The sequence below is a fragment of the Cervus elaphus genome, chromosome 10 (genome assembly GCF_910594005.1).
Source record: "Cervus elaphus chromosome 10, mCerEla1.1, whole genome shotgun sequence".
NCBI classification, from domain to species: domain Eukaryota; kingdom Metazoa; phylum Chordata; class Mammalia; order Artiodactyla; family Cervidae; genus Cervus; species Cervus elaphus.
The window spans coordinates 39,924,760-39,949,172 of NC_057824.1; the positions used below are offsets into that span (position 1 = coordinate 39,924,760).

General features: G+C 52.9%; 3 protein-coding genes across 7 annotated transcripts; 1 reads left to right on the forward strand and 2 right to left on the reverse strand.

The window, feature by feature from the left end:
• Positions 1–354: 354 nt before the first annotated feature.
• On the reverse strand, positions 355–13,768 carry CLN3 (CLN3 lysosomal/endosomal transmembrane protein, battenin). Of its 5 annotated transcripts, XM_043914631.1 has the most exons (17): positions 13,127–13,768; positions 12,359–12,437; positions 11,954–12,076; positions 11,696–11,787; positions 10,018–10,114; positions 8,765–8,836; positions 8,293–8,372; positions 8,093–8,178; positions 7,150–7,222; positions 6,918–7,061; positions 5,646–5,758; positions 4,593–4,639; positions 4,445–4,513; positions 4,295–4,350; positions 4,064–4,157; positions 842–982; positions 355–734 (listed from the first exon to the last, which is right to left on the reverse strand). In XM_043914631.1, the coding sequence occupies exons 1-17, from the start codon at positions 13,165–13,167 to the stop codon at positions 615–617; spliced, it is 1,527 nt and encodes a 508-aa protein (XP_043770566.1). In that variant the 5' UTR covers positions 13,168–13,768; the 3' UTR covers positions 355–614. The 5 variants fall into 5 exon arrangements, with proteins under 5 accessions (XP_043770566.1, XP_043770571.1, XP_043770568.1 ...); XM_043914636.1 differs by lacking the exon at positions 13,127–13,768 and having other exon boundaries at positions 11,709–11,787; positions 12,359–12,430; XM_043914633.1 differs by lacking the exon at positions 13,127–13,768 and having other exon boundaries at positions 11,709–11,787; positions 12,262–12,421.
• A 185-nt stretch (positions 13,769–13,953) lies between these two features.
• Positions 13,954–18,394, forward strand: APOBR (apolipoprotein B receptor). Its single transcript, XM_043914630.1, has 4 exons — positions 13,954–14,042; positions 14,382–17,039; positions 17,131–17,393; positions 17,485–18,394. The coding sequence occupies exons 1-4, from the start codon at positions 13,986–13,988 to the stop codon at positions 17,552–17,554; spliced, it is 3,048 nt and encodes a 1,015-aa protein (XP_043770565.1). The 5' UTR covers positions 13,954–13,985; the 3' UTR covers positions 17,555–18,394.
• IL27 (interleukin 27) lies at positions 18,275–23,670 on the reverse strand. The gene is made up of 5 exons (XM_043914637.1): positions 23,531–23,670; positions 21,064–21,236; positions 20,881–20,979; positions 19,710–19,868; positions 18,275–18,794 (listed from the first exon to the last, which is right to left on the reverse strand). The coding sequence occupies exons 1-5, from the start codon at positions 23,559–23,561 to the stop codon at positions 18,543–18,545; spliced, it is 714 nt and encodes a 237-aa protein (XP_043770572.1). The 5' UTR covers positions 23,562–23,670; the 3' UTR covers positions 18,275–18,542.
• Positions 23,671–24,413: the final 743 nt, after the last annotated feature.

The window sequence follows — 24,413 nt, forward strand, 5'->3', positions numbered from 1 at the left end:
TTGTCCCACACAGTGAATGAATGAGTAAATGAATAAAGGAATTAACAAATAAAGCCTCAAAGGCTAGACCATTTGCTGAAGTGCTTCCTTCACACTCTCCTGTATATATTCCATAGTGAACTTCCTATTTTCATAAACAGAAGAAAATGTTTTTGTTTTTTAAAGTCTTTACTGAATTTGTTCCAATGTTGCTTCTGTTTTATGTTTTAGTTTTTTGCCCAAGAGGCTTGTGGGATCTTACCTCCCTGACCGGGGCTCGAACCCCCAACCCTTGCATTGGAAGGTGAAGTCTTAACCACTGGACTACCAGGGAAGTCCCAGGAAATGTTTTCAGAGAGAAAAATGGCACAAGAGTCAATTGATAAAATAGGCATTTATTCCGAGGGCCTAATGCCAAGAAATTCCCTGAAACCAGCTTGATAGTGATAGAAAAATTGCTGCCCCTCCATCGAAGGGGAATGGGGCCTCAGCACTTTTCTACACCACAGCCATGTAGGGAAGGCTGGGGATAGACCTCATAGATGGGATCTGGGTGGGCATGGGGTTGGTCCAACCTGTCCACCTATCAGTAGAGGCCCAGGTCAGCGTGTCCTATGTCCCAAGGAGTCAGAATGTCAGGAGAGTTGGCAGAGGAAGTCATGCAGAGGCAGGGCCAGGAGCCCTGAGAGCGAGATCCCCAAGGTGTCAGAGATACAGGCGGTTGCCATGGCAAATTCCCGGTGCTCATCGCTGGTCTGGGGAGGGTGGGGAGCGAAGGTGAGGCTTCAGTCCTCAACACCCCTGCTTGGAACTTTTCCCAGAGAGGCCGCCCACCCACAGCCCTCGCCCGGCTGGTGCTGACCTCCACGGCAATGTTGTGAAAGGTGTTCACGTAGGCCGCACCCCCTAGGAGCCCCTCATACACAATGATCAGGAAGACGAGGTAGATGCTCGGCAGGAAGCTCAGCCACACGTCCACCAGCAGGAAGGCCAGGTTGAGGCACTGTGGGTGCAGGGAGAGGAGAGGGTGAACCTGGGACCAGAGGAGGGCAAGAAGGGAGGTGCCATCCCATCCAGTGGTCCCGGGTCTGGGAGAATGCTGATGAAGGTGAGGGCTGACAGGCGGGGACCAAATTCCAACACCCAGCTGGCCCACCAGACCCTGGGACCTGGGGGAGGCCTTCTCCCTACTGCTTCCCAGCAGCCTGGACCCTGGGGGTCTCCTCCCCTCCTCCCTGCACCCGTGTCACTCCCACCGTCTGGGATGCTAGCCTGCGGTCCCCCGCTTGGGCTCTCCTAGTCACCACTGTTCACGGCTCAGCTTGGATCAAGGCCACTCTCACTCCCATGATCTCATTCCTCCTCCCAAAGGCTCCCTGAGGGGAGAGGTCTCCCTTTCCCTGATTTTACCAACCAGATGCTAAGTGAGACCAGAGGTTCTCAACTGGGCGTGACTCTGCCGCCTATGGGACATGCGGCAACATCCAGAGATGTTCCTGGTTGTTACACCTGGGGAGGGAGGGTGCTACGGGCACGGAGTGGGTAGAGGCCAGGGATGCTGCTCAGCAGGCTATGGCTCCCAGGGCAGCCTAACAACGAAGAACCATCCAGGCCCAAAATGCCAATAAAGTCGAGATTGAGAAAGCGGGGCTTAGGGGTTCCCTTGCCTTCTAGGAAGGCTTGCTGACCCCATCCAAGGGTGTAGGTCCCTTCCTCTGTGCCCTAGTCCTTCAGAGCATCCTACCAACCCAGTGGGACATAAGTTTGCCTCCCTAGTCTGTAGGCCACCCCAGTGGTTCACATGCTTAATGTATTGGGTTGGCCAAAAAGTTCATTTGAGGTTTTCACTATAATAGCATGGGGAAACCTGAACGAACTTTTTGGCCAAGCCAATACATACAGATCACCTGTGGGTCTTGTTACACAGGCCTTGCCCTCAGAGGTTCTAATTCAGGAAGCCAGAGGTGGGCTCAGAGATCTGCATCTAAAAGAACACACCCTGGTAATACCAAGGTCACCCTAGAAGTACTGCACACACATTCATCTGGCACATCAGGGCCAGATGCTTTCTGTAATGGAATCAAACGATTATACGCTGCTAATTCTATGAAGTAGCCTTGCTTAAAATTATAGCGAAAATCGTAAGTGACTCATTTCAGTGGCATCTAATGAAGAATCCGAGTTAAGAACATACAGTTTGGAACTTGGCAAGTACAAAGCCCTAGGCTGGCAGTAGTTTAAATAAATAAGGAAGAGACTGAGAGGATATTTGCATGCAGTTGACTTAACATTAAAGTATAATCTATTCTAATGCTGTACCTTGTTATCATAGAAGTGAGCTAAAATTATTAAAAAGGACAAAGGACTTTCCTGTAAGTTCAGCTGCTCAGTCGTGTCCAACTCTTTGAGACCCCATGGACTGCAGCACACCAGGCTTCCCTGTCTATCACCAACTCCTGGAGCCTACTCAAACTCATGTCCATCGAGTCAGTGATGCCATCTAACCACCTCATCCTGTCTTCCCCTTCTCCTCCCCACTTCAATCCTTCCCAGCATCAGGGTCTTTTCCAGTTATTCACATCAGGTGGCCAAAGCATTGGAGTTTCAGCTTCAGCATCAGTCCTTCCAATGAATATTCAGGACTGATTTCCTTTAGGATGGACTGGTTGGATCTCCTTGCAGTCTAAGGGACTCTCAAGACCAAGGGACTCTCCACCACCACAGTTCAAAAGCATCAGTTCTTTAGTGCTCAGTTTTCTTTATAGTCCAACTCTCACATCCATAAATGACTACTGGAAAAGCCATAACTTCGACTAGATGGACCTTTGTGAGATTTATTTTTTAAAGGTCACCTTTTTATATGCCCTTCTGGGCTTCCCTGGTGGCTCAGACGGTAAAGAGTCTGCCTGCGGAGACCCAGGTTCAATCCCTAAGTAGGGAAGATCTCCTGGAGAAGGAAATGGCAACCCACTCCAAAATCCTTGCCTGGAAAATTCCATGGACGGAAGAGTCTGGCAGGCTACAGTCCATGGGGTCTCAAAGAGTCGGACACAACTGAACAACTTCACTTTCTTTCTTTCTGTTCCCAAGAGCATGGTCCAGAGGGATATTAAAATAATTTGGAGGTTGCCAACCACTTGGTTTGTGCTTCCCTGATGGCTCAGTGGTAAAGAATCCATCTGCCAAGCAGGAGATGTAGATTTAATCACTGGGTTTTGGAAGATCCCCTGGAGAAGGAAATGGCAACTCACTCCAGTACTCTTGCCTGGAAAAAAATCCTCTGGACAGAGCAAACTGGCAGGCTATAGTCCACGGGATCACAAACAGTTGGACACGACTGAGTGGCTGAGCACACAGTAAGGACTTATTTTTGTTTGACCAAGAACTCTGACACTTAGAAACAAATAAAAAGATATGAATATTTAAAATCATGTTTTCTTTTAAAAAAAAAAAGTCAAAGGTTTATTAGTTACCTTCAATGGCTTTAATTGCATGATAATGAAATATGATTGCTGGTTATGTAAAACTCCTTTCATTTTTTTGCTCATTTAAAGCTTAATCACTTACATGACCTTTGCCATGAATTTGCTCACCAGTCTTGAGATAAATAACCTGCTTTACTCACAAAGTCACTGGTTCTATATAATTAACCATCCGGGATAAAAGAACAGGACGTTTTTCCGATTGTTAGAAACATTCTTTGAAAGTCTGTCTCTTTGCAGGAGGCTTGGGTAAATAGTCATCTAACTGATTAAGACCTGATACACAATCTCACTCTCTCATGCTTCACATTTCCATTTCTTACAACCATGCCCGGTTTACAGATGAAGAAACTGAGGTTCAAGATTAGCTCAGAGACCTGCCCTAAATCACACGGCTACTGAGTATAGAAGCTGGGATCTGCACCGGGGTTTGCTGGGTACCTGAGGCCATGCATCTTACACAGACCCCTGTTGGCCTCCATTCCCCATGATTAGAACATGATGGGATGTGATCAATAACCCCTGCTGAGGGAGAGAAATGACGGAACCTGGGGAAGCTGGGAGCCAAGGGAGGAGGGGAGTGAGGGCCAGGGGCTCAGTACCTGCAGCAAGGCCAGGATCCACGTGTGGCGGATGCGACAGCAGCGGAGGGAGGAGCGGGAGGCAAAGACGCCGGCCTGGTACAGCATCTGGTACCTTCGATGGGGCACGGAGAAGGAGGAAGCCCCTCTGGTGCCTCCTCGGCAGGGCAGCCCCCCCCAACCCCAGTCCTTATCATCGAGGGGCGCCCCCAGCCCCCTGCCGGTCCTGCCACCCACCCCCGCGCTTCTCACCAGCGGTACTGCTGAGCATGAGTCAGGAACGTGTTCCGGAAGAAGAGGAGTTCAAACTGCAGCAAAGAGCAGACAGGGGAGATGGACAAGGCTGTGTGGGTCCCCACCTCCATCATTGTTCCCACACCCCTCCTGGCAGCCCTCACTCACAAGTCCCTGGTTGATGAAATACTCAGCGAAGTAAACCAGCACCAAGGGGACGATGTAGTGCAACAGGCCCTGGAAAGTCGGGAGACGTGAGTGGGAGGCGGGTGATGAATGCTGGCCGCGGGGGACACGCCACAGCCACCATCCGTACCTTAAACACGGTCCACCTTTCCTGAAGGGAGAGGGGTGAGCCGGAGCCTGCAGGGCGGCAGGGAGAGAAGGGCAGGTGAGGTCAGCACCTTGACTCAGAAAAAGGGGTGCTGGTGTGCAGGAATCAACCAGCCAACGCTACAGTGTGAATGCACACAGGCCACTGGACTGTACAATTCAATATGGTTAAACCGGTAAACTTCATGGTATGAATGTTACCATGATTAAAAAAAAAAGTAACCAGATAAAAGATTTTTTCATGACTCCTGTATAGCCTTTTTTTTTTTTTTGCCACATGTTCAGCATGTGGGATCTTAATTCCCTGACCAGGGATTGAACCCGTGCCCCTTGCATTGGAAGGCAGAGTCTGAACCACTGGACCATCAGGAAAGTCCCTGTATAGCTTACAGCTTGATGGTGGTATACAGGGCCCTGCCCCCAGCCACACTGGGCCCCTCTTTCTGTTTCTTTGAACAACATCCAAGCTCATTCCCACCACAGTGCCTTAACACTTGCTGGTCCCTCTGCCTGGAACCTATTCACCCCAATGTACACAGAGCTGACTCCTTGTCTTTCATATTTCAGCCCAATGAGATGTCCTCAAAAAGGCCTTCGATGAGCACCTTCTCTAAGTAGAACCCCTCTCCTTCCCACCATGTCACTTCCAAGCACATCACTCTGTTATGCTCTTCCAACACTTATCAACATCATGTGAAAATGAGTTTCTGATCTGGTTATTTGTTTACAAATGACATAACACGTAGTATTTGATAATTTTTTTTTTTTTTTCCGTACTGCACAGCATATGGAAACTTTGTTCCCTGACCAGGGACTGAACCCATGCCCCTTGCATTGGAAGCGCAGAGTCTGAACCACTGGACTGCCAGGGAAGTCCCAAAGATGAGTGTTTCTTGAACAGACTAATGTGATTGGCTCTCACCATAACCGGTCTGCCTATCCATGTCCCCTTTAAACTGCCCACAGTAGAAAGGAAAAGACTGAAACCCAGAGAGAGAAAGTGACCACTGCTCTGAGGGGCTCCTGAGTCTCCTACCTGGCTTCGACTCTGAGGACTCATTGTTGATCAGCGGCTGCCGAGCTGATGGGTCTGAATCCTCTTCCCCTCTAAGATCCTGTGGCCCAGGAGATGTGAGCAACAAGAAATAGCTAGAAAAGGACAGAATGAAGAGAAGATTGAAGAGCCTCTGTCGGACTGGAAAGGCCACTCCCTCCCAGGATAGCCCCCATCATTCCTTCCCTCCTCCAAGACACCTCAAACCTGGCCAGAGAGCCTTTAACTGTGCAAAAATGCTTCTTCCTCTGGAGCTGAAATGTATATCCTTGTTTCTAAACCACGGGCCCTTGTTTTGACTCTCGGCTCACAACAAGCGTATCAGCTCTGCCTTCTTGTTATTTTTCTAATAATCACTCTCGTTTAGTCACTAAGTCATCTCAGACTCTGTGACCCCATGGACTGTAGCCCACCAAGCTCCTCTGTCCATGGGATTTCTCAGGCAAGAATACTGGAGTGGGTTGCTGTTTCTTTCTCCAGGGGATCTTCCCCACCCAGGGATCGAACCCATGTTTCCTGCATTGGCAGGTGGATTCTTTAGCACTGAGCCACCAGGAAAGCCCCAATAATCATTCCAGCTTCCATTTATGATGTGTTCATCCTGTAAGACGCTGATGCTGGGAGAGATTGGGAGCAGGAGGAGAAAGGGACGACAGAAGATGAGATGGCTGGATGGCATCACCGACTCGATGGACATGAGTTTGAGTAAACTCCTGGAGTTGGTGATGGACAGGGAGGCCTGGCGTGCTGCGATTCATGGGGTCGCAAAGAGTCAGACATGACTGAGCGACTGAACTGAACTGAACATCCTGTACTAGACCAGAACTTCCCAAAGTTTGGTCACTTATGTTTTGCCTTCATGATATTTGCCATGTCCATATCCCTCCTGTATATCATATTTTTTTTACTTAGTATTTCCCTTTCAATTGATTCCCTTTTTCTACATGGCCTGGTCCTAAGCAATCATCTGTGAAATCACAGGTTTGATCGACCAATGAAAATGTTCTCCTAACACACATGAAAATACACACAAGATGAACAGAGTCCACCGATGGGAAAACTGAGAGCCAGAGACGTAAAGCAACTTGTCCCATATAAGACCACTGACAAGAAGCAGGCTCCAGAATTCAAACCCAGGCCTGTCAGAGACCAGAACCCATATCCCCCAACTTGGCTGTAGGGATCTGAAGATGGGGATCATGGTCAAGTTTTCACTCCTCGAATCCCTCTTCCTCCCAGCCCAGGACTGCTTACCTGGCCAGCAGCAGGGCGGGGATACCCAGCATGGACAGCAGGGTGTGCTGGGGAGAGAGGCCAGCCTGGGTGAGGCCCAGATAAGACAGTGCCCCTAGCAGCCCTGCTCCCCCAGTACCTGAGGACCAGCAGGAGATCACGGCCCTGAGAAAGAGAACACAGTAGCAGTAGGTAGGATCAAAGCCAGCAGCGGGGCCCCCACCTCCCCTCACTCCCTGCTCTGCCTGCTTACCTGGGGTAGAAGGCAGTGAGTGAGAGGAAGGTGACTTCCCCCAGACCTGAAGAGATGCTAGCCAAGACCACACCTGGGGGACGACAAGCATGGCAGTGGCCACACCTGGCCTTTCCCCAACAGCCCCAATCCCCTAAGCAGGTGTGGCCGCAACCTCCTCTGCATCCGCACAGAGGGGCTGAAAAGAGATCTCCTGGGACTTCCCTGGTGATCCAGTGGTTAAGAATACACCTTCCAATGTAGGGAACGTGGGTTCAATCCCTCGTGGGGGAAATAAGATCCCACATGATGCCGGGCAACTAACTTCATGCTCCGCAACAAGAGAACACCAAGCCACAACTAGAGAAGACCCCGCATGCCGCAAACTAGAGAAAGCCCTCATGCCACAAGGAAGACCCCACGCAGCCAAAAATCAAATAAATAAAAACAGTTCCCTTCAATAGGCTGGGCTCCAGATGTGAAGTAGAACCAAGCCCCTTCCTCTGTACGTCCTCTCATAGGGAATGGCACCCTCCACCCACCCAGCTATCAAACCAAGAGCAAGAACTCATTCTTTTTGTTTGTTTTGGCTGGGCGTGCAGCTTGCAGGATCTTAGTTCCCCAACCAGTTTTCCAACCTGGGCCACAGCAATGAAAGTGCTGAGTCCTAACCACTGGACCATCAGGGAATTCCCAAGAATTCCCTGTCCTTGATGCCTCCTCCACCTCCATCACAAACTCTTGGTGACTGCTCATCTTGATCTCCATCTATTCTGTCCATTTTCTCCCATCTCCCCTACCTATCCATCCAGATTGACCTCATGTCCCGTCTCCTACCGTGACAGTTTTAGCAGGTGTCTGAGGGTTATAAAAAATGATGTCTCTCCTCTGGGAAGTTGGGGAGACTACCCTGTCTGTTGTGGATCCTTTGAACCCCCCACTTGACATAAAACCTCCCACTCACCACACAGGCTGATCGTCACGGAATGAGAAAAGGCAACTAGGAGGAAGCTTCCTGCAGCACAGATCCCACTGGTGAGCACCCGGGGGCTGGAGGGAGGAGGGGGGTGGGGATGGTCAGCTACCATTCTCGGCTCCCCAGCCCTCCCCGTCTCCCCACTCACAGATCCCACCTGCCTTTCCTCCCGCCACCCACACCCAGACCTGTAGGGCAGCAGATGAAGGCCAAGAGGAGCCAGCAATTTGATGACGAGGGTGGGAAGGATGTCGGCCAGAAGCACTGCCTGGGATCAGAGAATCTGAATGAGACCCCAGACCTTCCCAGGAACAAGCCTTCCAACCCAGTGGCCAGGGAAAGACAGAAACCCGGTTAGTTGGGTACAAACACAGGTTCTGACATCACATAGGTCTGGATCCCACTCCCAGCTCTGCTGCTCCTGAGTTATGTGTTCAGTACTCACATTCGCTGAGTTTCAGTTTATTTAGAAAATGGAGATAATTATAGAGTCTAACTCACAGCACTATTACATGGATTCAATAAGCTAATTCCTGCTGCACACAGGAAGTGCTCAGTAGATGGCAGCCTTAATGATTAGAATCATGGGTGCTAGGTTCTGAGTGGGTGGGATCTATGGACCCAGAAGAAGGGGAAGGGGAGGACCAGATGGGTACTCACTGCTGTGGAGACAGGGTTGCAGTCAAATCGAGATGAGCTATTGTGGGAGGTGGGCGTTGAGTCTGGGTCCACCTGATGGGAGAGAAGAAAGTTTTTCACCCAGGGAGGCAGCAGGGCAGACAAACAAGGCCTGGTTCCATTCCCAGCTCTGCTCTGACTTGAAGGATGTCCTTGGGTCAGTCCTCGCCTCTTAAGACCTCACTTTCTCTACGGGCTCAATGGGAAGGGGGAGGTTTCCATGGGAGTCTCAAATTAAAGGTCGACATGCCAAAGAGGGCCCTGTAAATGGACTTTATTTGGGTAACACACTCGGGAACTTTCATTTTAAAAACCTAGGTTTCCAGAGAAATTTGATCTTGGACCAAATTTCCTGTTGGACCTGCAAGATGGTAGCTGCTCCTCTTAGGCCTGCCTCCTCTAGCTCATGATAGACAAGAAGTTTTCAACCAAAGGTGATTATACCCTCCAAGGAACATTTGGCCATGTCTGGAGACATTCTTGGTTGTCATCAACTGGAGGGTGAGGGACATTCTATTAGTGTCCAGTGGGCAGAGGCCACAGATGCTGTTAAACATCATTTGATGCATAGGAAAGTCACCCAACAAAGAATTATCCAGCCCAAAATGTCAACAATAATGCTTGGGTTAAAAAACCATGCTTTAGACCGTAGTCCCACCCAGCCAACATTTGAGTTTGCAATTGGTTTGCAAGAACCAACTGCTTCTTTTCTAAAAAAAAGTTTTAAATTTTATTTATTTTTGGCTGTGCTGGGTCTTCATTGTTGCACAGTCTTTTCTCTAGTTGTGGCAAGTGGGGGCTACTCTCTAGTTGCAGTGGGCAGGCTTCTCACTGTGGTAGCCCTTCTGGTTGCAGAGCAGGGGCTCTAGGGCACTCAGGATTCAGGAGTGGCAGCCCACAGGCTCAATGGTTGCGGCTCCTGGGCCCCAGAGCACAGGCTCAATAGTTGTGGCTCATGGGCTTATTTGCTCTGCGGCATGTGGGATCTTCTCAGAAGAGGGATTGAACTCTTGTCTTCTATACTGGCAGGCAAATTCTTTACCACAGAGCCACCAAGGAAGCCCATACCAATTGATTCTTAAAGGCCCTTACTGCTCTGAGGTCTGGGAACTTTAGCCATCTTGCCCCACCCCTTAGCCACCCCATTCCATGAGTGTTTCAAGTGGGTCTCTGCCCAAGGTGAGTCCCTCATCTTCCCACAGCAACTGGTGGTGGTGGTAGAGAGGGTCACTTACATGGCTCTGATTTCCAGGTGTTCTCTGGTGACTAAGGATGTCGTGGGCAGCGCTGAGCATCACCACATAAGAGAAGTTGTTGCAGAGGCCCAAGAGCCTGGAGTCAGCAGGACAGATCCCCCCATCCCCAGTTTTATTGAGATACAATTGACAAATGAGAATAGATCATAACCTCTATTTAGGACTACAATCTATCCACCATCCCAGCACCAAACCTCCCCCTTCCCCATGCCTTCTTTTTCCTCTGTCTTCAGACCACATCCCCATGTAGTGGGAGGGTTCGAAATACAGGCCTCGGGATGACAAACTTAGGTTCACATCTAATCTTCGAGACCTCTCCCAGGAAGAGAAGGAAGTCATCCTTGATGATTCTCTCCTCCAAGCTCCCACCATGACTCAGTTCCTGGGGCATTTCTAATCCACGGATCCAATGTCTCCAACTGTGGTACAGTAGAAAGATCCTGGGGGCTTGAAACCCAAGGGACTATGTTCAGGTCCCAAGTCTGCCACTTCCTACTTGAGTGGCCTCAGTCGAGTCATGTGTAAAATGGGGGTACAAACTTCCCTGCTGACTATGTCACAGAGTGATGTAGAAATCAAAACAAGATAATACCCTTTATGATCTATGAAGGATCTTGTTCACTTACTCTCATCTCCCACAGCTGCTGTCAGTGATGGGTAGGGAACAAGGCAGAGCAATAGAATTTCATGTGTCCTTTTCACAAGCCTACAAAGTGGTACTGCTGCTCCTCCCATTTTACTGCTGAGAAACTGAGGCTCAGAGAGAGAAGCCTCACTTCCAACCCAATCTGCTACCCAAGTCCTTGATCCTTGTTGCTGTTGTTGTAAACATCACCAAGTCGTGTCCGACTCTTTGCAATGCCATGGACTGTAGCCCGCCAGGCTCCTCAGTCCATGGGATTTTCCAGCTAAGGATACTGGGGTGGGTTGCCAATTCCTTCTCCATGGGATCTTCCCGACCCAGGAATCAAACCTGGTTCTCCTGCTTGGCAGGTGGATCCTGTACTGCTGAGCCACCGGGGAAGCCCCCTTGATGTTTAAGTTAGTGCTAAAATTATTTCTCAAGGCTCAGTGTTTGAATGATTTCAGGAGGTAGACAGATGACTTTTTAAAGTTAGTGATGCATTTATTCAAAAGTGCATTAAGAAAATACTGGCGATCCATCCAGAATAGTGACTTACAGTTTTCTTTTTAAAAATACATGTATTTACAAATTCAAAGGCTGCGTTGATTGCAGTAAAAACAAGAAGAAAATAACCCTCCAGGTGATATGCGGAACTGACCAAACGGTGAAAGTGAATGAGCTAAATGTGGAAAATTTACAGTGGATCCTCAGGGCAAAAAAAAACTTCCCTGGTGGCTCAGTGGTAAAGAATCTGCCTGCCAAGGCAGGGAATGTGGGTTCCATCCCTGGGTGGGAAAGATCCCCTGGAAAAGCAAATGGCAAATCACTCCAGCATTCTTGCTGGAAAACCCCACCGGCAAAGGAGCCTGCCTGGCAGGTTACAATTCACTGGGTTGCAAAAGAATCTCGACTTCGCGACTAAAACAACAAACAACAAAAAAATTTTGTGAATTCAGCTCTTTTTCTGAAGCTCAACTCTTTCTTTCCTCTTTCCTCTTGTTGCTTCCCTCTTCCCACCCGCTTTTTACTTACTCAGGCCACTCACCAGAAGCCCACCGCGTTCTTCCAATGGGCGCCCTGACTGTCTTGCAGCGGAGGCCGAGGTCCCGGGTCTGTCTCCTCCCCTGAAAGAGGCAGAAAAAGAGGGCATGACTCCCACCTCAGTCTCAGGTGCACGATGGTCCCACGGATATTCTCCCGGGGCCGACCAGCGCCCGAGCCTGTCAGGTACGTCGCGAGGACAGAGGAAGTCAGTCCCGTTGAAGGATTATACTCAGCGGCTATACTCACCCTCGGAATCCGAAAGGCGCCGCGGCGAGCCCGTACAGCCTCCCATGGCATCAAGTTCTGGTCCCCCCGGGAGTCCGAAGTCAGCGAGAGTTCAAACTTGGCTCCAATGGGACGGATGAGGGTCTGAGACAGGTAAGAGGGATCAACGCCCCATTGCCGTCCCAGTTCCGAGTCCTCCGTTGCACTCACGCCCGGCGAGCCACGACCCTAACCCCGGGCTCCATCTCCCACCCTGGCACGCCCTACCACGCCCCGCTGTCGGACTCTGCCCCCGCCCCCTCTAAAGCAGGGGGCCCTGCAGCCTGTACCTTTAAGAGTAGCTGAACATTTCGCACCCGCACCCTTAAACAGACAGTCACGTGACAGCACCGGTGGGTCCCTCATCACGTGCTTCAAGGTCCTCACCACTTCCGGGTCTTCTCTCGGCCTTCGTTTTAGACCTTCCCAGCTTCGGGGCGTAGGAGAGATAGAGGCTGGGAGAATCCTGGAACCACCGGTTTAAAACTGGTGTGGATAGGATAAGCAAGAAGAGCTATGACGTTAGGTAGCAGCGCCCAAGGCCTTGAACGTCATGCCAGCACTAGTCATGGCTACCAATGGCTTCAGCTTCTCTCACGGCCTGCAACTGCCAGAAACAAATATGGCCACACAACTACCCCAGACTGTTTCTGGCTGACAACAAAGGCAGCCGCTTCACATCATTCTTATTCCTATCTGTTGCCTTTAGATTGCTTTAGAAACTGTAAGTAAAGATAGCACCCACCTAAAAAGATTTCATGAATTACCTCTTGGCAGTATACAAGAGTTAAGAGAACTCTTTTCTTAATTTATGTTAGAACCAAGGTAGTTCAACCCTGGTTTTACAGATGAGAAAACAAAAAAGGAAAGCTACAGATGATCATACAAAATCAGATCTAAAGGTGACTTTAGAAACTCGGCATTAAGAAATAGAGCACCAGGGGCAGGGTTGCTGGCTGAGCTGGCTGCAGATTCCTGCCTGCATTAAGGGTGCTTAGACCAAATGATTCTAAGGCTGGTGATTCTGAGTCTGCGATCTCATCTAGTTCCTCTCATTGAAAATTTAGAAAGTGAGGCTCCAGGAGGGGATAGAGGAAGAGGTGTAGATTAAAGTCATTTCACGTAGTCCCAAATAAGGAGCAGTTATCCTCTTACCTTCCTCTAGGTGGTAAAGCGGCATCCTGCATTTTCTTCATCACGTCCTTCCCCTGCTAATCTCTCTTGTGGGCTTCCAACAGTCAGTGCCCACCTCTCCCAGTTCTTTCTCCCCACCAGGCCCTCAGACTTGCTGTTTGAAATGTAACCCCCTTGGTATGCTTCCCAGATCACTCAACCAATGAAAAACAGGATCCTACTACCCATACAGGGCTCTAGAAATTCAGCAACATGTCATACATGGCCTCCTCCTTCAAGGAACTCGAAGGTGGGAGGTAGACGTGAATAACCACAATACAAAGTGTAGCCAAGTTTCGGTTTGCAAGAATGACTACAGATGAGCGAATGGGCATTGGAGCCACCAATCCAGCTCTTTCTTCCTCTTGGGGAAGCATTAATGACCCTGAAATGAGAAACCAGAGCTCTTACCAGCCCCCTGCTCACTCCTACTCCTTGTCCCCAGGCAAAACAGGAACCACAAACCCCAGCTTCCTCTCACAGAGAGGCTGTGGCTTTGAGGGGAGACAGAAATGGCCGAGGTGTAAATACAAGACCTGAGTCACTTGAGCTGCAGTTGCCCCATACTGCTTCAGCAGACCCCAATTCTGAGGTCTCTGGCTCCCACTTTTCCCTTTTGGTCTTCCTCCCTTGCCTTCTAGCTCCAAATGCACATCCAAGTCCCTTATGTGATAGATACCTATTTCCCAACCTGTGCTGGAAGCAGCTGCGGGCAGGGCTTGGGGTGGGGATGCGTCAGGAAGAGATAGGGGAAGAGGAAGTGTCTTGGGTCCTGGGGAAGACTGGTTCAGTGGGTGGGGACAGTCATTATCAGTTTTCTGGACACACAGAGACAGACAGGATGGATTTCCTCCGGCTACATCTCCCTGGGCTGCATCAGGCCTTGAGAGGGGCACTGGTGAGAGGGGCAAAGAGATGCTGGAGCCTTTCACCCTGCTCTCTGGGGCCTCACCTTCCTTTCTCCCTTTGAGTCTCTCCTCAGACCCAGATTCCTTCCCCAGGATCAGGCAGCCTGTTAGCCCAATCTTCTTTGGATTTCAATCCCCAATCCCCGCAAACATATCCACAGATCTCTCATCTAGGCCCTTTCCTACTCCTTCTGCAGATCCTGTCCTCCTCCTTCCCCCAGATCTTAGAACCCCTCTTTCTTATCCTGAGTGCCTCTGGCCCAGGGCCCCCAGGGAGAGGGCTGGGCCTCCCCTTAATGCCTTTTGTCTCCCTCCCTCTTTTTTTCTAGGACTCTCTCAATACCTTTGTTTCCTACCTTATAGGAGATGAAGTCCCCACTGTAGAGAGGAAGGAGGCATGTGCAGCTGAGGAACTGAGGGAGGTGGCTGCAGGAAGGCCCCTGGGGAAGGTGGAAGAGGAAGCCCAGGAGGCCCTGGAGGGTCTTGGAGGCAGTCAAAGCAAGGAGGATGGAGGGCTGAGACAGCCTGGAGAGACTGGAAGATGCTGGGAGGAAAGCTTAGCTACAGAACAGACCTCAGGTGGGGGAGAAGGCAGCTCCCGTGGGTCTCAAGCTGAGAGGCAGGTCACTGAGGACTGGGAGGGAGCCAAAGCCATCAGATGCCAGGATTCAGGTATCCCCTTGGAGGCCAGAAAGAAGTCGGAGGCTGGTCAAGATAGGAGGAGCCAAGCTCTGGAGAGCCAGGAGCATGATGAGCAGGAAGTGAAGAGAGAGGAGACACTGAGAACATGGGAACGGGAGGAGGAAGAGGTCAGGGCAACAGAGCCAGGGGTGGCGGGAGGGGTGGAGTCAGAGCGGGCCTGGCACAAGGAGCCTGAGGGGAAGGCCGGTGCCGATGGGCACAAGGTGGCAGGGGATGGCAAGAAGTCAGAGCAGGTGGTCAGTGAGGCAGCGGCAGAGGAGATCCAGGGCCCTGGGGCCAAAGGGGCTGGCAGGGAAGAAGGGGTGGTGGTGGTCAGGTGTGGCCGAAGCCCAAGGGCACTGGGGACGCAGGAGCCGGGGGCAGAATCTGAGGATGGGGAAGCCTCAGGCAGGGAGGAGGCTGACCTCCCAGGAGTCGAGGAGGCAGAATATGGGGCAGTCCCAGAAAAGAGGATCCCAGAGGGTACTGGGAGAGTCTGGGCCCTAGAGGAGACCTCCAAGAGAGACCAGGAGGAGGAGGTGGACGAGAATAGAGAGACCGAAGTGAGCCTGTTCCCTGAACAGACCCAGGTCCTAGGAACCCGCAGAGTGGAAGCGGAAGCCAAAGGCCAGGCAGCAGGGAGTGAGACTGAGGAAGGTCCGAGGTCAGTGGGGGAGGTAAGGGAGGGCTTTGAGGGCCAGGCAGATCGGGCTGAGGAAGAGGCGGTGGGGAGGCAAGACTCAGAGGTCAAGGCTGGTCAAGCCAGTCTCAAGGCGGTGGTACAAACAGAGGAGGCTAAGGAGCAGAAGAAGGAGAGTTGCTCGGCTGCAGAGGCTGAGCTGCCCCAGGCCAAAGTAGCTAATGAGGCTAAAGGGGATGCTGACTTGGAGGCAACCCCAGAGGCCAGGTCCCAGCAGTTCAATGGGGGGAGGGGGGAGGAAGAGACTCAGACAGGGGATGAAGCATTGGAGGAGGAGCGGGGTGGCCTTGAGCACAAGGTCACTGGAGGCCAAGAACCTGAGCTGATGGGAGGCCCCCAGACCACAACAGAACAACTTGAGGAAGGGCCGGAGGGTAAAGAAGAGCTCCAGAGCATTCTAGCCCTGAGCAGAGAGGAGACAGGGAGGAGCCTGCAGGAATATCCCAGGCACGTGGGGCATGTGAAGCCTAACAGCTCTGTGACCGAAGCCTGGGAAAACAGAAGAAAGGATGTGGAGAGAGATGATGCCCAGGAAGAAAAAGGAGATGCTGAAGAGGGGGAGGAGGAGGCCACAAGAGGCCAGGCATTGGTGGTGGAGGCTGCAGGAGGCCGAGAGTTGGCACGACCAGCAATCCCAGAGGCAGGTGGGGAGTGGATGGAAGCCTGGCATGGAGCAGAGGAGGCGGAGGCCCCGGGAGCAGAGAACCAGGAGCAGGGCAGAAGGCACGGGGCAGAAGCAGGGACCAGCCAGTTCCTGGGAGAGTTGGACATCAGAGAAACCCAGGAGGAGGAGGCAGAGGCCCCTGGGCCCTTCGGGGAGGACAGACCCTCAGGGAGAGGCTGGAGGCTGGAGGCGGTGGCTGTGAACCCCCAGAGCAGCGAGGGCCCAGAGGCAAATTCTTTGGCTGTTGAGATGGTGGAGGATAATAAGGCAGCTTTGGATGGAGGGGCCCTTGGGCCTGGAGAAGAGCCCGAAAGAGAGGCTGGGGATGCCTTTGGGAGAGGCTGGGATTCGGAAGGGAGAGAGGAAGCTCACAGAGGTGAGCTGGTGGAGGCTGCAGAGGGAGAGAAGAGAAGGGGGCAGGAGTTTGACCTGGAGGGCTCAGCTGAGGAGGAGGTGCCTGGCCAAGGTAGCCAAGCAGAGGCTCCTGAGGCTACCCTGGAGGGTGAGCCAGAGGGAGAGGTGATGGGGCTGGGGGAATCAGCAGGGGCAGAAGGAATCTGTGAGGTGGATGACTTTCCCTCGGGCTCACAGGCGCTGAGGGCAGAGGACCTCCCAGGAGGGCAGGCACTGTGGGAAGGAGAGGCTGGGGGATGGCGAGCAAGGGAGCAGGGGCAGAGCGGTGAGGGGCTGCGTGGGAACCAGCACCCCGAGGAGGGAAAAGCACAAAGGCCCCTTGACGTGGAGGATGCCGGGGTGACCGGAGGCCAAAAGGCAGAGGCCGCGGAGACTGATCCAGACGGCCTGGAGGATATCCAAGGCCTGGAGGATGTCCAAGCCCTGGAGGACCAGTCAACCAATGAGGGCCCTGCGGAGGCTGAGCCTGGACCACGAGGGGAGGCTGACGGGAGCGCTGGACAGGATGCTGATGGCAAGTGGGGTGAGGTGAGCACTCTGGGTAGGGTCCAGGACAGGATGGAGCAAAATCCCAAAGCTGTAGCCGGCCCTGTGGTACCCTGTGCCCTCTTCCCTATAGGCCCTGCTCCCAGGGTCCCGCCTGGACGTCTCTGTCTCGAGGAGCCGGGTATTCCTGTCCCGCAGCTCCTCGAAGCGCCGCTCTCGGCCCTCTTTCCGATGGACCCCGGCCCCTGAGCCACCCGAGGAGCCTCCCAGCCCCCCACCTGAGGAGGAGCCATCAGCCCCAGAGCAGAGAATCCAGCCAGAGCAGCCGCCGGAGCCAAGGCCCCCCAGGCCTGAAGGGACTCCACTGCCAGCCAGGAGAAGTCCCTTGGGACAGGGGTGAGCACAGGGTGGGGTGACCCGGTCGGCCTGGGGAAGAGGCCGACAGCACCTGGAGGCCAGCTCCCCACGGCCTGTCTTCCATCTGCAGGTTTGGCCTGGCACACCCAGGCATGATGCAAGAACTGCGAGCCCGGCTGGGCCAGCCAAAGCCCCAGTGACGGGATTCGAGGCCCCGGGAGCCAGGCGCCGAGCAAGGCTTGCTGGGACGGCTGGGTTGAACCCAGCTCAGCCTGACTTCCTCTGCCGCTTTGGATGTATCCTTTTCACCGACGCCCGCTACCCCCCCGGGCCTGAGTTGCTGCATGTGTCGTCCGTGGAGCAGACAGAACCAGATGCCAGCGAGAACCATGAACTTAAGGAGTCTGCCTCTCCACTGTGGCTGATGGACCCCTGCCCTGCTGGGGTTGCCTCTCTCTGAGGACCTGCCTTGCCTGCCTCGTAAATCTGTCTCAGCTGCTCGGAAAACCGAGTGAAGACAGAGACAGTTCTCCCCCCGGCCTTCCCTCTCGGACGGCACCCACTCTTTGCTCTCCCTAACCCTGTCCCTGACTAGGCCCTCGGTGCTGTGGAGGAACGCGATCCTCTGAGGTTGAAGCCAGCCTGGAGGAAAGGGTCAGGAGGGACTGTGGAGCTCCATTTGCAATCAAAGGGAAGCATGCCGGTTGCCTGGAACTTCCAGAATGGGAGCTGAGTCGGGGAACTCTGTTGGTTACTATGGCAACCACCAGCTGAACAAACCAGAGTGGGAGAAGGTGGGCCAGAAACCCTCAAAATGGAGGAGCAGAGAGGAGTCCAGGGTGGCCAAAAGCTGCAGCCTCCGCGCCAGGGCCCCTCGGGGTGTCAGGCACCCCTTCTCTGGAAAGAAACCAAGGCAGAGAGAGGGTGGGAGTGCTTTATTAGACAGCATGGTGGCCTAGTCTGAGGATGACTAGCAGGCCCCCAAAACAATAAATAAACCTTCATTTTTCTAAACAATAAATAAATATCTAAGAAATAAATATCTGACAAAGACTGGAGGGGCCTTAAGTTATTGGGTAGGGTCTGGGATGGGGTTGTGCCTTGTCTAAGGCAAATGAGCTGGAGGCTGTCTGATGCCCCAGACTCCAGTCCTCAAGTCCTGATGGGTTCCGCTAAGAGGTCACTCCATCAGGGCTGGGAGCTGGGCGTGGGGAACCCCAAGGCCTGGATTGAGTTCCCGGCCCGGGAGAGCAGCAGCAAGTCCCGCACGGTCCGAGACAAGACAAGTTCCAAGGAGTGTAGCAATCGGTAGGTGTAGAGGAACCGGGACCAGGATACCTGGGCAGATATCTGTAAGGGGGCGCCCAGAGCCCCTGGGAGCAGTCCTTTTTCCTCCTCATTCTCATGCTCTTCAGGAAGGTTGAATCCCGCAGCCAGCACCTGCAAGGAGAGAAGCAGGGGGTCAGAGAATGGCCAGCCTGAGACCCCAAGTGAAACCTTGTCTCTTTCTGTGCCCCATGGTATAGAGTGACATCAGAGACCACAAGGTTCAGATTTCCCTGGACAACCCCTACTTCACATCTCCCATGATGTCATCATTTCATATGAACTGCCTGATTCATTTTTTGGTTCAAAAAGAAAATTGGAAGTCACAAGGCAAGATGGTGCTCACAGAGCAGGCTGTCACTCACCCAGGATTGCCCTGGGGATTGGGGGTTCTGGAAGGTCCTCTCTTTCCCTCTCTCTCTCTCTTTTTTTTCTTTAGGTTTCAGTCCAGGGTTTGAAGGATGTTCCCCAACCAGGGATTGAACCTGGTCCCCAGGAGTGAAAGTCTGGAGTCCTAAGAGGCTTAGTAGGAGTCCCGCTAGGCCACCAGGGAACTTCCTCTCTCAAGGGTCATCTTAGGATCAGAAATGGGCATAAAGGTGATCTGGTTAGTTTTTATGCTATCTTCCTTTTCTATTATCCTTTTGCTAAGTATAAAATTCCTATTTCCCTTTGAAATGTTCAAGAAAATCTGGTGATGTCAGAGGATGAGAGAGAAGGGAACCTAATTGGCTGCAGGACCTGCTGATGCCGGGTGCTGTCCTGGCTTCTCTCATTTAAGACCAAGACCCCAAGAGAAGGCAGAGATTCAGGGGGCAGAGCCAGGGCCTCGTGCACCTACACACACACTCTCACACACACCCACAAACACAGAGCATCTCCTTCCAGACACCCTATGTCTGGGCAGGGGGAGGTTTTAAACGGAAGCCAATGAAAAATTTAAAAATACAACAACAAAAAAAGGAGCCAGTGAGCCTTAGTTTTGTGTGTTGGTCTCTGGGGGTGGAGGAGGGTGGATGGACACTCTACCTGGAAGCGGAGATGCTGCTGCAAATCTCGGAGATCCAACCTAGTGACCTGCAGCTGCATCCTCTCTGAGCTGGTCCAGAACTCCTGTCTCCCCAGCCCTCCCAACAGGGTACGGAAGGGACGAAGTGTCAGGGAGAGGAAGCAGAGTCGTTCTGGGTCCTGTGGCAGGGGAGGGAAGGCATCAGGAAAGGCCTGCAGGCCAAGGATCCACTTTCAACCCACCTCATCTCTCTCTCGGTCCCATCCCCAACACAACTCCAGTCTCCATTCCATCACCAAATCTATTCTTGGTAGAACTCTTTTTTTGGCCACACTACGCACAAGGGATCTTAGGTCTCCAACGAGGGAGTGAACCCACACCCCCTGCAGTAGAAGCATGGAGTCGTAACCACTGAACCACCAGGGAAGTCCCTCCATGGCTATTCGCATCCTTAACCCCATCTCCATCCGTACTTCTTTCTTGTGCTCATCACCATTCCTATCTCCATGGTCTCTGATCTCTGTCCTATCTCCTTTCCCAACCTCATTTCCAGTCTTACGCCCAAACTTATCTCTAATCCCTAACCGCATCTCCATCCTCCTGTCAGTCTCTATCCACAACCGCATTCCATTCCTTCTCTACCATCCCATCCCAGCTCCATCTTCTCACTTGTTTTTATTCTGTCTCCAACTTCTTTCCCATCCTGATTCCCATCCTTATCCCAGTGCTGTCCCTCTTCCATGCGTCCAGCCTCACTGTCACCGTGTCTCCATCCCATCTCCAACTGTACCCACCCCCATTCCATTCCCATCTTCACCAGTAATCCTCACTATTTCTCTGTCCCCCACTTCATTTTCACTCATCTCCAGCCTCTTCCCCCATTCCTAACCTCTCACCATTCTCTCTCCTCATACCAACTGCATGCCTCCTCCCTACTAATCTCTATCCCCAATCCCATTCTATTCCCATCCCAGCCTCTGTCCTTGCTCAGCTTCATTCTTAACCTTCTTCCTAATGCCATTTCTTTATTCCAGCCTCATCTTTATACTCAGTGACCTACCCAGCCTCATCCAGACGCTCTCCTTCAATTTATCCCCAAATCCATCTTCAATTCAGTGGACTTGATCTCCATGGACCCAGACCAGCCTTATTGCCAGTTCGCCTGCCCCACCCTGCCAGTCCCCCACTCACAGAGAGGCCACGCCAGGCCCGGAAGGTCGTGGAAACGTTGGGGAGCTGCTCTCCCAGGGGCAGGAGGTCGAGGTTCACTCCAGGCAGGTGAGATTCAGCCTATGGGACAAGGTCTATAAGTGGGGGCCCAAGGGGATTGGGGATCTTCCCATCCCCAGAGCCAGCTGCATTAGGGAAACTCACAAAGTGATGAGCCTGGACCCGAACTGCGGAGAGCAGCTTCCTGGCGAGATGCAGGCTGACCTTGAACTCCCTCTGCAACTCCTGCAGGCTCAGGGGGGGCCTCCCCGGGGGCCTCGGGAATCCCCAGACACCAGCTCGAGCCAGAAGCAAGAAGAGCAGCAAAAGGCTGAGCCCTGGAGAGATGGGGGAGGGGAGTGAACAAGATGAGGGGTGAGCTTGAGGAGAACTTGGGCGAAGGAAAGAAGGGACCGTGCCTTTTCTGAGCCTGTGCTACAGGCACGCGCTATGTGTCATCCCACTGACTCCTCAAAACCACTAATGAGCTATTGAGACACCATATGGCATCTCTTGTGGGCTTCCCAGGTGGCGCAAGTGGTAAAGAACCACCTGCCAATGCAGGAGACATAAGAGACTCGCGTTCGATCCCTGGGTCGGGAAGAACCCCTGGAGGAGGGCATGGCAACCCACTCCAGTATTCCTGCCTGGAGAATCCCATGGACAGAGGAGCCTGGTGGGCTACGACCCATAGAGTCGCAGAGAGTCGGACATGACTGAAGCGACTTGGCACGCATGCGCTGCGTCTCTGTACAATGAAAGGAAAATGCCCCTTCCCCAGGTACACACAGCCTGGCGCAGAGTGCCCACTTTTGAAGCACATCTCGGGCTGCATCTTGATCACCACTAACTCCCTTGGCCAAATGCCTTCCTCAATGCACAAACTGCACAAGGGTGTGAGGAAATCTGGGTGCTATTATTCTCCCTATTTTGCAGATGGGGAAAATGAGGCTCAGGGAGGGTGACTTGCCAGAGGGTGAGCAGACCGGGACTGGCGTCCAGATAGGCCCAAATGCAGAGCCTGAGTGCTTCCTCCAGCGACCTCAGGGGAAGGCCACCACCTCCACCGCAGTGGGCACAGTCTATTCTGCCAATGACTCCCCGGGCTTAGCCAGGCAGCTTGGCTGGCCTGAACCAGAACCCCAGGGGAGGGCTGGTGATGCTGAAGGCTCTATCCCAGAGAGTCAGAAGGACAGATGGGTCCAGCCTCCCCCAAGGCAGGTAGATCACTCTGCAGTGTGGGAGAAACAGGGCTCCCAGGAGAGGGAGGAGGGCCTGGAACAGGAGGGAGCAGCCCTGTCTCTCCGTCGGGTTCTCCCCTTGAGCAAGCCACCTCTGATCTCTGTGCCTTGGGCTCCCAACTGTAAAATGGAGGATCAGATGGGCTGATCTCTGAAAATGCCTCCCCCCCCTGCATTTCCTGGAAAGAAGGAAGAGGGGCAGTGGGGCTGGAGCTCTGGGAAGAGGGCAGTTTCCTCTTCGGGGAGAGGAAATCTAGCAATCCTTAGGCAGTTGCACAACTCTCCTCGAAACCCAAACCAAAACTGCTTACTAAGTCGAAGTCTATTCTTGACTCCCTCTTCTCTCCCTGCTTCTTTCCTATCTGTTCTCTATCTCCAAACCCTGAGCTCTGCTCCTTGAAATGTCCTCTCAATAAAGACTAAGAGGAAATTCTGGGTGCTTCCGCTACCCCCATGGACTTCCAGAGACGGTGGGTCTTGTCTCTAATCTCCAGCATTCAGGTTCTGTGGCTTGGGGGCCACTCTGACACTCTGGAGACTTAAGACAGAGTGAACTCCTTTCTAGTTCCATATATTGCCCACCCAGAACCGAGCTGTGCCATTTCCTGCTGATCCCCTGCTTTCTGCTTGGACTCTGGAGCCCCCAGACCCTTCCCTTGGCTTCTCCTTCCCCTCTGCAGTCAATCCTGGGGTTTTGGACCTGGTCTTTGAGGGTTCTGTCCCCATCTTCCAACCCTTGGTCCCTACCCTGACCCTCCCAATGGCTCCTCTGCCTATAGCTCTGGTTCCAACCTCTGAGTCTTTCAATCACCCACTGTAGCTTGAACCTCCTTCCAAGCTTCAAACTCCACACCCTTGACCCAGTAAGGCTGCTGACTCCTTGGCCCCAGTGCCCTGCTCCTTCTGTCCTTCCCCTAGCCAGCCCCAGTTCTCACCCAAGCTGACAGAGCAGGGGCTCATTCATCCCAAATAAATGCTTAGTTTATCTGCCTGGCCCTGATCCTGGTTAAACTGCCTGCCCAGTTTTCCCCATTCATGCCAGTCAGGTCTTCCCATCCTCAGCCCAGCTCTCACCAAATTTCCTCCCTTCTACTCCTGTCTCCTCATTCATGCCAGCCAACCTGCCCCACCCTCTGCCCAGCCCTAGCCTCTGCCCCAGCCCCTCTCCCCAAGTTATGCCTATCTCATTCCCATCTTTTAGCCAGCTGTGTCCTGTATCCTTGTGTGTGTGTGTGTGTGTGTGTTACTTGCTCAGCCTCTTTCCTTAGTCTTGGCCACATAGTAGCCCCTCAGCCCTTGGCCCCTATCCACAGTGGTCAAGTTCACCCATCCTCTGCCCAGTCTCAGCCAAGCCCCCTCCCCTCTGCCCCCAGCCCTGGCCTCAAACTCACGCCAGCCAAGGTCGCCTGCCGTCTGGCCCATGGCGGGGCCCAGCCTCCTTGGACAGCCATCTCCCGGGCAGGGGGAGTCTTATACTGGGGGCTGCGCCCAGTTTCACTTTCCGTCCTGCTTCTACTTTCGGCTTTGTGTTCACCGAGTCTTCCCTCATCACCACCCCTTGCTAAAATGGGGAAATGTAATTTCCCTTCCCAGAGAGGGTGGGAGGTGCAGTGAGGGTGGCGGGAAGCTGGGGTTTCGGTCAATCTCAGCTCCTGACTCCCTGCTGCACTCTACAGTCCAGCCATCCCCTTACTTCCCCACCCTTGGGCGCGCCGCCCCACTCTGCTTGCTGGTAGGTCCCAGGGACTCCAGCCCCCTCTCCTGTTTCTCTTCTATGTCGCCATCATCCCAGTGCCATCACCAGTCCATTGTCCTTCCAGAGACGGATGGCCAGGTAAGGGGATTACCCATTAGAGGGGACTTGGGTTTTGAGTCATCCTTATGCTCTGCTGGTTTACCAGATGGCTGAGGGAGGGAGTGCCAGGGAAGTCAGGGTTCAATGGGTGGCTGGGATGAGGCTGTGTGTGAGGTGGTAGGGTCTCAGTCTGGGCAGACTCAAGGGTTCAGTCTGTAGTCAGGATCAGGGCAGGATGAGAATAGGTTCATTCAGGGCCAAGCTCAGACTTCAGCCAGGATCAGATTTAGGATTAGCACTCAGGACTCAGTCTAGGGCCAGACTCTGAACTTCATCTGGGGTCAATGCCCTGGCTCTGCCCTGGCTCTGTGTTTGGGGTCAGAGCTGTCAATGACGTGGGGGCCATGTGTGGAACCAGTTAGGGTTGGGCTCAGAGCTCAGACCAGACGGGGCACAAACTTCAGTCTGCGGCTAACATC

Coding starts and splice junctions, on each gene's coding strand:
- CLN3 (XM_043914631.1), bottom strand. CDS start 13,167: ATGAAGAAAATGCAGGATGCCGCTTTACCACCTAGAGGAAG. Junction 8,179..8,292: donor CTTCATCTGCTGCCCTACAG/GTCTGGGTGTGG, acceptor TCCTCCCTCCAG/CCCCCGGGTGCTCACCAGTG. Junction 4,514..4,592: donor AAAGGTGGACCGTGTTTAAG/GTACGGATGGTG, acceptor CCGACTTTCCAG/GGCCTGTTGCACTACATCGT.
- APOBR (XM_043914630.1), top strand. CDS start 13,986: ATGGATTTCCTCCGGCTACATCTCCCTGGGCTGCATCAGGCCTTGAGA. Junction 17,040..17,130: donor CTGATGGCAAGTGGGGTGAG/GTGAGCACTCTG, acceptor TCTTCCCTATAG/GCCCTGCTCCCAGGGTCCCG. Junction 17,394..17,484: donor AGAAGTCCCTTGGGACAGGG/GTGAGCACAGGG, acceptor TTCCATCTGCAG/GTTTGGCCTGGCACACCCAG.
- IL27 (XM_043914637.1), bottom strand. CDS start 23,561: ATGGGCCAGACGGCAGGCGACCTTGGCTGGC. Junction 21,237..23,530: donor GGCAGGCGACCTTGGCTGGC/GTGAGTTTGAGG, acceptor CCATCTCTCCAG/GGCTCAGCCTTTTGCTGCTC. Junction 18,795..19,709: donor AGCAGCATCTCCGCTTCCAG/GTAGAGTGTCCA, acceptor CTCTCCTTGCAG/GTGCTGGCTGCGGGATTCAA.